Source organism: Paroedura picta, chromosome 3 (genome assembly GCF_049243985.1).
Source record: "Paroedura picta isolate Pp20150507F chromosome 3, Ppicta_v3.0, whole genome shotgun sequence".
Taxonomy (NCBI): Eukaryota; Metazoa; Chordata; class Lepidosauria; order Squamata; family Gekkonidae; genus Paroedura; species Paroedura picta.
Genome location: NC_135371.1, coordinates 7417291 through 7428685, shown reverse-complemented (window position 1 = coordinate 7428685; position 11395 = coordinate 7417291). Strand labels below are relative to the sequence as shown.

The window sequence follows — 11395 nt, the reverse complement described above, 5'->3', positions numbered from 1 at the left end:
ATTTTTGCACGTGTGGAAAAGCGCCTAGCCTTCCACGCTTGGCCGGATGTGTAATCAGCATCATTATTGCTACTGCAATGGCTGACACGTGAGCCACTCCATTAAGTGGGATGAACTTGTGTCTGACAACCTAGAATCTCAAATCATGGCTTGAAGTAGGCTCATCGCCCAAAGTTTGCCTCCACGCAGGAATGCCGAAATCCCGGCTTGTTCCCAAGCCCCGGGGAACGAGGCCGAAGGGGAGGGAGGCAGCATCTGCTGAGGCAAGCCCAGAACTGTTACACTCCTCTGTGACTTCACAGCTCCACGAACTAACCGTGATTGTTGCATCCTGCCCTAAACATCAGAGGGCTGAACACCCGTTAAAAGAGGAAGTGTTGCTCGAGACGTGCCCGTTTCTCACCGTTTGCTTCTGACAAACAAGTTCTTCAGGCTGCAGCGCCAGTGTGGGAGAAACCCTCAAGGAGGGGTCGGAAATGGTGTCCTCAGGGAACCTGATCCGGGCTTCCAGTCACTGCAGAGTCAATTCCCGCTGTCATAAGGGAACGTCAGGGGCAGACACTTGCTTATGTATCGTCTGGCGTGTGTGTGAGGGAGCCAGGAGGTCCGCAGATTGCCTGGTTGCCGGGCAAGAGGTGTTCGGAGGTGGCCTGTCCTTGCATAACGACCTTGATATACCTTGGAGGTCACCTTCTAGGCCTGACCTGCTTAGCGGCTGAGATTGGATGGGATCAGGCTTGCCTTGGCTCTCCTATCCCGGTGGGGGCTGGGTGCAGGTACTGGAACCTGCCTTGGCATGCCTGCCAGGTGATGCTTGTGTAGGAAAGCTGTACCTAAGCAGGCTCTACAAACACGGAGAGGAAACTGCAGTTGGGGTGGGGCTTCCCTGGAACCTATTGCTGCTGAGAAATCTCCAGCTGAAGAGAGGCGAGGCTCTTTTTGTACCTTGTTCAATTAATATGAATGAATGAATGAATGAATGAATGAATGAATGAATGAATGAATGAATGAATGAATGAATGAATGAATGAATGAATGAATATTCTGCAGTTAAAGTGTTTTGGTACCGTAGGTGCATTCTTTGACCACATAATTCTCCCAAAAGAGCCTTTGGGGCAGCCTCTGGGCCAAGAGCAGCTTTCTGCAGTGTTCCTTTCCCTCACTCTGTTCTCTGGTATCTGTGTGTGTGCACAGGAAAGCGGATATGCAGCCAGCTGTGTGACCTTGGGCTCCTCACAGCCCTGATAGTGCTGTTTTCACAGAGCAGTCCTGTCAGGGATCCCTCAGCCCCATCTCCCTCACAACAGAGTGTTGTGGGGAAAGGAAGGGGAAGGCAACTGTAAGCCGCTTTGAGACTCCTTCGGGTTGAGAAAAGCGGCATATAAGAACCAACTCTTCTTCTTCAGCAATATCAGGGCTCTCTCAGCCTCACCTCCCTCACAGGGTGTCTGTTATGGGGAGAAGATGAATGTCAGCCGCTTTGAGACTCCTTCGGGTTGAGAAAAGCGGCATATAAGATGCTTCACAAGGCAAGCATGATGCTAAATTTATGGTGTGCAGAAAATCCCCTAGACTTGTCACTGTCCAGGGAGGGGGAGGGGTTGCTGCTGGTGGTGCAGAAGAACATTCAGGGACACCGTCTCTGTTCCCAGCCTCAAGTGGCAGGGTCTATGTACCATCTACCAACTATTCCACTGTAAGTCTGCATGCGGCCAACGACAAGAGAAAAGAATTCCCATTTCGGGCGCCAGGGCCATAGCTGAATGTCACAGCTCCAGGGCTGCAAATGGCCCAGAACTCATCTTGTCCAACCTTTGGTAATTTTGACAGCATATGAAAATTTCTGAAAACATTTCAGAACTATGGCGCCTTTGTATTCAGTTTTAGTAGCTGGTTGCTAATGGGTTTTTTTTCATTGTTGTTTCAGACCGACCTGTTTTAGCAACTGGCTGCCAAAGGATTTTATTTACCTTTTTGCACAAGGCCATTTGCGGCCCGGCAAGCAAGGCGTGGTTGAGCCGTTTTTGAGGGAAACGGCTTTCTTCCATTGTCGCTTCTTTGTTGTGCTTCTGAATCGCTGTGGTGTGCTGTTTAAAATGTCTGGAGCCCTTCTTATAGAATCATAGAATCATAGAATCATAGAATCATAGAGTTGGAAGGGGCCATACAGGCCATCTAGTCCAACCCCCTGCTCAACGCAGGATCAGCCCTAAGCATCCTAAAGCATCCAAGAAAAGTGTGTATCCAACCTTTGCTTGAAGACTGCCAGTGAGGGGGAGCTCACCACCTCCTTAGGCAGCCTATTCCACTGCTGAACTACTCTGACTGTGAAAAACTTTTTCCTGATATCTAGCCTAAATCGTTGTACTTGAAGTTTAAACCCATTACTGCGTGTCCTTTCCTCTGCAGCCAATGGGAACAGCATCCTGCCCTCCTTCACATGACAACCTTTCAAATACTTAAAGAGGGCTATCATGTCCCCTCTCAGCCTCCTTTTCTCCAGTCTGAACATTCCCAAGTCCCTCAACCTATCTTCATAGGGCTTGGTCCCTTGGCCCCAGATCATCTTCGTTGCTCTCCTCTGTACCCTTTCAATTTTATCTACGTCCTTCTTGAAGTGAGGCCTCCAGAACTGCACACAGTATTCCAGGTGTGGTCTGACCAGTGCCGTATACAATGGGACTATGACATCTTGTGATTTTGATGTGATGCCTCTGTTGATACAGCCCAAAATGGCATTTGCCTTTTTTACCGCTGCATCACACTGCCTGCTCATATTTAGTTTACAATCCACAAGTACCCCAAGGTCTCGTTCACACACAGTTTGCTTCCCCAACCACCACCGTTTTTCAACGTTCTGAGTTGAGCGCTATAGTGCTAAACCCATGTTTCAGGGCTACTGTGGTACCACAGAGATGCTTTTGCACCTCCATACTGGTAACACCAGCTTGTAGTCTGCATGGGTTTCCAATCACCTTCCCTTCCCTCTCCCCACAACAGACCCCCTGTGAGGTGGGTGAGGCTGAGAGAGCCCTGAGATTCCTGCTCGGTCCGTGCTGTGGGGAGCCCAAGGTCCCTCAGCTGGCTGCATATGGGGGAGTCCAGAATTGAACCCAGGTCGCCATATTAAAAGTCCGTACTCCTAACCGCTACACCAAACTGGTGCTCTGACCTAGGGTGTCTTTAACAAATGTCATGATGTTTGCCTCTCCATACAGCGCATGACTGCCCAAACACGATTGGCTGGTGATTATCTCTATTTATCTTGAAAAGGCATCTGCTACTGTAATACTGAAGTAATGCTACAGTGCTCAAGTTAGAACATTTTTGGGGGTGGGGTATGAGGAAGGCCACACTACGAAAAGGGTTAAGAGGAAAAAGCAGCATCATTGGAAGCACTACGGACCTTTTAAAGAGCCCAGTGATTCAGAAGCTCCACGAAGAGGCAAAAATGGAAGAAAACGATTCCCCCCCTCAAAAAACCGCTCAAACACACTGCTTGCTGGACGCAAGAGGCTTTGAATGAACAGATAAGTAAAATCCATTAGCACCCAGTTGCTAACACGGGTGTGTCTGAAATGACACAGAAAACCCATTAGCAACCTGCTACTAAAAATGCATTGCATAGGCTGTTCAAAGGGGGCCCTCGCTGTGTCACTGGACTAGGCCTAGTTTCTCTGCCCCCCTGCTAATTGGTCCCTGGTTTTGAGAGCCAAAGCCAGCCATGAAGTCTCTAGGTTAATCCAAAAACGAAATCAAAAGGCCAAGATAATGAATCTCTCTCCCACTTTTATTAGGTACAAAAGGGATCAGGTGGGACGTGGATTAACGTTGGGCAGATCTCAAAAAAGCAACACGGACTTTGAATGCACTTTCCGAATATACTTACTTCCTTAGTAGCAAATCTAAATTTAATTTTAGGTGCAATTTGTGGATAACGCTACTAGCGTCACTCTTTGAAGAGGGAGCTCTATGCAGACAGGGAAATCCCTCTAGCAACTGTCTAAGGTCATGCGGTTCCTCTTTGCAGCACTGGCTTGGCTATGGATCAACGCGCATCGAAATGCTGGGGAAGGTGGGGCTGACAAGAGTCAGAGATTGTATCGCTAGTGGATATCCTGTTTCAGAGTTTGGAACCAGAGCAAATTGGGCTTCTCCCAGTTCAGTGGCTCTAATAGATCAACAGGAAGTGCTTGGGAAGTGACTGGCAGCGTTACTAGATAAACGTTGTTTGCAAAAGACCTGGATCTGCCCAGGGGCAGAGAAGGTTAACAGAGCAAAAGCAGCGAGCCAGGTTGGCAAGTGCAGATGTCAGCCTGTGTTTTCGTTACTGAAATCTCAAGGGGGAAATTTGGATGGAAATGTATCCAAGGACAGTGAAACAAGCCAGTAAGGGTTACCAGCTATGGGTTGAGAAATCCCTGCAAATTTGGGGGCGGATTCTTGAGATGACAGGGGTTGGAGAGGGGAGGAACCTGAGCATGGTATGTGAGCATAAAGTGTTGTTAGGATGCAGATCACGGCAATATAGTAAATGCTCACGGGAAACTCAGGTCTTGGCAAGATACTGGAGGTGAAGGAATCAACATTCAGGGCCATTCCGCACCCGATAAATATAGTGTAATGCTTACCTTCTGCAGACACCATGGTCCATTCCGCACAAGTTCAATATTGCAGGAGTGTGGCAAATTGTAATCGCTACTAATATGCAGTTATGCACGACGTCGTACACAACCTGCCACACTCCTGAAACAGTCCCGCTAAAAGCGATTCGTTGAAGCACTTCTAGGGAAATCCCAAAAAGTGGATTCACACTCCGAAAAGCGCTACCCTCTTGCAAGCAATCTGCAACACTAGCAAAAAAGACCTGTGCGTTAATATTGTTGTGGTTTCAGCAAAGTCCCTCCCCCTGGTTCTCTCCTCTGAACTTCCGGCGAAGCGATCGCCATTTTTTTTTCTCGGAGTGAGCGGAGAGCAACGAACCGGTGAGCCTTCATTCACCCAGCGAGGCTTCTCTGGCTGCAGTCCCTCCACAGAGCTGCTTTAAAGCTCGCCTCAAGTCACCAAGCACAACACAGCCCCGTTTGCAAGTTCCCTTTATTTTCGGCCGAAAATTGCGCCCATGCAATGGGGGGGGGGATTTGCCCTTCCTCTCCACACAATAGACCCCCTGTGGGGTGGGTGAGGCTGAGAGAGCCCTGATATCACTGCTCGGTCAGAACAGCTTTCTCAGTGCTGTGGCGAGCCCAAGGTCACCCAGATGGCTGCATGTGGAGGAGGAGCGAGGAATCAAACCCAGATCACCAGATTAGAAGTCTGCACTCCTAACCACTACACCAAGCTGGCTCTCAACAGTGATCATTTCCCTTGGTGCAGCCTGGTGCTGATCCTCTCTGTATACACAGAGACTCTGCAAATTGCTGCTCTTTTGTGGCTTCAGTTGTTCTCTGGGCTATTCCTGTTTTCTTTTATGATGAAGTAGAAATAGAAATAGGAGCAGCAGCAGCAGCAGCAGCAGCGGCAGCAGCAGCAGAAGAAGAAGAAGAAGAAGAAGAAGAAGAGTTGGGTTTCATATCCTGCTTTTCAAAGCAGCTTACAGTCGCCTTCCCTTCCCCTCCCCACAACAAACACCCTGGGAGGGGGGTGGTGCAGAGAGAGCTCTGACAGAAACGCTCTGTGAGAACAGCTCTGGAAGGACTGTGACTAGCCCAAGGTCACCCAGCTGCCTGTCTGTAGAGGAGCGGGGAATCAAACCCGGCACTCCAGATTAGAGGCTGCCACTCTTAACCCCTACACCAAACTGGCTCTCTTTTTTAGGTCTCTCTGCCTCCCTGGATTTCTGGGACCTCCTCCCTTGGATTCTCCATCTTTTTTTTTTCTTTTTTGCATGTCGACAACAGGGCCCTGGGTAACAGGAAATCTTTCTCCTCCCATGTATTGTGTGGGGCAGGAAACCTGCCACAATGGAGTCAGCAGGATGTGCCTTGTTCTTGAAGCGGGGGGTGGGTGCCGCGAAGGAGAAGAATTCCTTCAGGACTTCAGCCTCGTCTGTGGCACCGATATGGGGGGTTCCGTGGGTGGGGGGCACCCAGGGGCCGTTCCTTCAGCCGGCTCTTCCTGACCGCCGACCTTGGGATCTGCAGCCTGCTACAGACAGGAGGGACCCCCCCCCCCCCCGGCACTGGAAGAAGGGAGGGGGATGGACCAGGAAGGTTTCCAAACCAGGATGAAACATCTGCTGATGCTGGTTTTGGTTCCGTTCGCTCGAGGTAAGTATAGGTGGGACGACAGGTGAGACGGTGTGGATCCTTTGTGGCTGCAGGTGAACCAGGCCAACTTTTGGAGCCGGCTTCTACAGCCGTGTCTTGTCACAGAGGGGCGAGCTGCGGGAATCACCCAAGGAAAAACCTGGCATAGCCCCCAAGTGCCAGAGAATGTTGCCACCTTCAGCTTGGTTTGCATCAAGCTGCCAGCTGGGAAACTGGCAGCCTTCCTTGGCGTCTTTGGGGGAATGCACCTGTTGCAGTGGCTGTCCGGACTTGCCGAAAAGCCACGGGTGTTTGCCAGAGGGTTCGGCGTAACTATGTGCACTTGGGAAGGGGTGGCGGAGGAACTAACAAAATCAGGAATGGGCAGCAGTGGAACAATACAATGGATTAATTATGTTTAATACTGCATGGATGCTGAGAGGGGTCAGACGTGAGAAAGAAGGCAGGTGTTGGTTTGCATGTGAATGGAACCACATCTTCCAGCTTCTTCCTTGCCCCACTGCCGGAGGTTATCAGGAGGGGCCGTGGGTCAGTGGAGGAGCAACTGCATAGCGTGCCGATGTCCCAGGTGCAATCTCCGGCTTCTCCAGTCAAAAGGACCAAGCAGAAGGTGATGGGGAAGACCTCTGCCAGTCTGAGGAGAGGAAGAAGAGATGGGTTTTATACGCTACTTTTTTACTACTCAAAGCGGCTTACAAATACCTCTCCCTTCCTCTCCCCACAACAGACACCCTGTGGGGCTGAGAGAGCTCAGAGAGAAAGACTCTGTGAGAACAGCTCTATCAGGACTGTGACTGGCCCAAGGTCATCCAGCGGGCTGCATGTGGAATCAAACCCGGCTTTCTTAGATCAGAAGCTGCCGCTCTTAACCGCTACACTATGCTGGCTCTCAGGACTGACCTTGGTGGATCAATTCTGTGTAAGGGAGGTTCGTTTGTTTATGCTGTTCTTTGAGCGGTGGACGCATGAGATTTAGCCTGGGACCTTTGATACGCAAAGCAGATGTTCTCTGCTCCTGAGCTGAGTCCCTTACACTGCTCAGCCAGGGCCAAAACAAACATCAGGAGATCTGTGAATGGACCTCCTTGGTCCTTTGAAATGGGAAACTGCAGACTTCCTGGTTGGTTATCAGCACTGGGTGGGGTGGGGGTGGGTCAAAGAGAGGGCACCTGCCTTCCTCCCCTTTTCCCTTAGAACAACAACAACCCAGGAAGGTAGCTTTTGATCATCAAAACTTTGCCGGGATGTTCAATCCTCACTCTGCCATGTACAACAGGTCTGAGCCGAATCAGGGCCCTTCCGGGCTACTCTTGCCCTTTTTAAAAAGCTAAGAAGATCATGTGTTGATATATTTTTGGCTTCCCAGACAAGACAGCAAGGATGGTGGTCAGTTTCTGGGCTATATAATGTGGAAGCCCAGGAGGCCACAAGACCAAATGAGCGTTCCTATTCACTCAAATATCCCTGCATATTGACAATGAGATATAGACCATGAGACAATGAGAAATAATCTGGTGAGATTGTTTTAATGATGTGTGTGTGTGTGTGTTTTGGGGGGCTGGTTTTAAAGGTTCTAGTGTTTGATTTTATCATGTGCGTTTTAAATGGTTAGCCGGCGGGCGGCCCTTGGAAGGCGGGTTGCAAATGTTGTCAATCAGTAAGAAGGTAAAGGTAAAGGTATCCCCTGTGCAAGCACCGAGTCATGGCTGACCCTTGGGGTGACGCCCTCCAGCGTTTTCATGGCAGACTCAATACGGGGTGCTTTGCCAGTGCCTTCCCCAGTCATTACCGTTTACCCCCCAGCAAGCTGGGTACTCATTTTACCAACCTCGGAAGGATGGAAGGCTGAGTCAACCTTGAGCCGGCTGCTGGGATTGAACTCCCAGCCTCATGGGCAGAGCTTTCAGACTGCATTTCTGCTGCCTTACCACTCTGCGCCACAAGAGGCTCTTGTCAATCAGTACAGCGACAAATCAGAACTGGGTTTTATTCCCTACTCCTCCACATACAACCAGATGGTTTTGTGCTAATCACAGTCCTATTAGAGCTGTTCTCACAGAGCAGTCCTGTCAGAGCTCTCCCAGCCTCAACAACCTCACAGGGGGTCTGTTGTGGGGAGAGGAAAGGGAAGGCTATTGTACGCTGCTTAGAGACTCCTTTGGGCAATGAAAAGCAGCATATAAGAACCAACTCTTCTTCTTCTTCAGGGACTGCTATGGGATACTGTGCCCCAGGGCAGTCATTTTCTCCAGGGTAACTGATCTGTCTTTCTAGTCTGGAGATCAGCTGTAATTCCAGGGGGATTCCCAGGTCTCATTTGAAGGCTGGCATCCCTGGTGGGGACTCCTCCTTGCTTGGTACGGATGTTTTGCCAGAGCCAGGCATTACAGACTGAGCTACTCTGACACGTGCTAAATATTCCTGTTCCAATCGACTTCACAGCAAAGCCCAGTTGCCAAATGGACTGAAAGTGCATTATTCAGTGGGTGTGGAAGCTTCCAACTTTTCTCTCTCTCTCTTCCAGGACTTTCTTGCTCACGAGATCCCTGCAAGAACGGAGGAAGCTGTTTGAGCCACCCCAGCGGGAACTTCTCCTGCCTGTAAGCCTGCGACAGGGTCCCAATCCTTCCTTAGCCTTACGACTCTTTCAGTTTGGGACAGGCCTGCTAGAACAGGCAGATAACCAACAGGGGCAGTTTTTCCCCCTCCTTCCTTGAACCGGAATACCTTTATTGGCATGAAATTGCAAAGTGTAAAGCAGAAATTTCAAACAGTTCCAGATGTAGATTCCATCGTAAAAAGATTTTCATTTAAAATTGCACACACACACACACACACACACACACACACACACACACACACACGGTGCTGAGTAAAGCTGCTTGATTATTGATGGATGAAAACATTTCTACCTTGCCTATCCTCGCTGCTCACGGTGGCTTATAATAATAGTTTAAAATATTTTCGGTCGAAGCCAAACAGCTTTGAAACAGCAGACCCCAATATCTCTCCCTGCCCCCCCCCCTTAGGAGATGCCACCCCCTTGAAAGCCCTGGCAAATGGGCAGCCCTTCCTGACCCTCTGGAAGATCTCCAAAAAGGAGATTCTACTTCACCTCTTCAGAGCCACAGAACTGGAGCCATGATGGGAAAAAACGAGACCCTGGTCAATGGGAGATGGACATCCATGGTGGGAGGGGGCATACAGTGTCACACGGAAGAGAATGGCCCTTCAAATACATGAGTCCCAGGTCGTTAAGGAGGGCACCTCCTGAATTTGCACTCAATTGTTCAATTGGGGTGGGAGACCGTTCCAGGGATTCCACTGGTACAGCTCCTCCATTGCGGCATCTTCTGGCTGCACCTGTTGAACGTCTGCCCATCACCCTGCTGAGTGGATCCCACATAGCCATGAGAAGTGAGCCAGGCATTCGCACCAGGGACCCCGAGACTTCCAGGAAACGGCATTGTTTTAAACAATGAGGTGAAGACAGACTATTACCTCAGTGGCGGCCCTGCCGTGTCCGTCTGACGTTTCTCTTTTCAGGGCTCAGTTCTTGTTGCGTCCAGCCATGTTTCTCACCCTTTCCTGTTCCTGTTGTTGTTGTTGTCATTGATTTTTGGTTTTTGCCTTGCCAGGTGCCTTCCTGGCTACGTGGGAGACCTGTGCCAGTTTGTGGACCCCTGCACCCCTGGGCGCTGCCAGAACAAGGGCACCTGCTCCCTCAAGAGCCTGCAAGCCTCCAGCCCCCCGGCCCACACTTGCTTGTGCCCTCCTGGGTTCACCGGGGAGGAGTGCCAGGGGGTGGTAGGAGACCCGTGCTTCCCTCCACCCTGCCAACACGGAGGGAGTTGCCAGCCACTCTCTGGAAACCAGTACCACTGCAGGTGCCCGGCTGGATGGACAGGTAGGCCAGGAGAGAAGAACAAATCCCTGGCTAATATGAACACATTGAAGCCGCCTTATCCTGAATCAGGCCTTCAGCCCAACAAGGCTGCCAGAGGCTCTCCGGGGTCTTTGACATCCCCTACTACCTGGCCCATTTAACTGGAGATGCCGGGGATTGAACCTGGGATCTTCTGTGGGCCAAGCGCATGTCATTGTGAAAGGGTTGTGTAGGGCAGGGGTAGTCAACCTGAGGTCCTCCAGATGTCCATGGACTACAATTCCCATGAGCCCTCTTGGCCATTTGTGAAAGGGCCGTGTAGGGCAGGGGTAGTCAACCTGTGGCCCTCCAGATGTCCATGGACTACAATTCCCATGAGCCCTCTTGGCCATTTGTGAAAAGGCTGTGTAGGGCAGGAATAGTCAACCTGTGGCCCTCCAGATGTCCATGGACTGCAATTCCCATGAGCCCCTGCCAGCGTTTGCTGGCAGGGGCTCATGGGAATTGTAGTCCATGGACATCTGGAGGACCACAGGTTGACTACCTCTGCTAGGATCCACTCCACGGTCTCCAGGTTCGGTTTCTTTCCAGGAAAGAACTGCCAGCTCAGAGACTTCTGCCAAGCTTACCCCTGTGCCAACGGGGGCACCTGCCTCAACACCTACCCGTACATCATCTGCCAGTGCCGGCCGGGGTTCGAGGGCCACACCTGCCAGCTCGACATCAACGAATGCTTCCGGAATCCGAGTCCCTGCCTGAACGGAGGCCGTTGTCTCAACAACATCGGCTCCTTCCGCTGCCTGTGCCCGGCCAGCTCCACTGGACCCCTCTGCCAGTACCATCTGGGGCCCTGTGGCCCTGAGGTCTGCCTCCATGAGGGCACCTGCCAAGAGGTTGGGGGAGGATACCACGGCTGCCTGTGTCCCCCAGGTAAGCAGCTGGATACGATATGGCCCAAGAACTGGGTTCGTGGTGTCGTAGTTAGAGTGCTGGACTAGGATTTGTGAAAGCCAGTGTGGTGTAGTGTGGTTAAGAGCAGTTAACTTTTTCTCCAGATGGGTGACCTTGGGCTAGTCACAGTTCTATTAGAGCTATTCTCATAGAGCAGTTCTTCCGGGGCTCTCTCAGTGCCACCTACCTCACAGGGTGTCTGTTGAAGGGAGAGGAAGGGAAAGGTGCTTGCAAGTCGCTTTGAGACTCCTTCAGATAGTGAAAGGCAGGGTATAAAAACAAACTCTTC

General features: G+C 50.9%; 1 protein-coding gene across 1 annotated transcript in view; it reads left to right on the top strand.

Moving 5' to 3' along the window:
* Positions 1–6010: 6010 nt before the first annotated feature.
* NOTCH4 (notch receptor 4) overlaps positions 6011–11395 on the top strand; it is a 35907-nt gene continuing 30522 nt past the window's right edge. The window contains exons 1-4 of the mRNA XM_077330798.1: positions 6011–6269; positions 8794–8869; positions 9908–10176; positions 10747–11085. Of these exons, the coding sequence (XP_077186913.1) occupies positions 6200–6269; positions 8794–8869; positions 9908–10176; positions 10747–11085 (754 nt within the window). The 5' untranslated portion in view covers positions 6011–6199. The remainder of the gene's footprint in view (positions 6270–8793; positions 8870–9907; positions 10177–10746; positions 11086–11395) is intronic.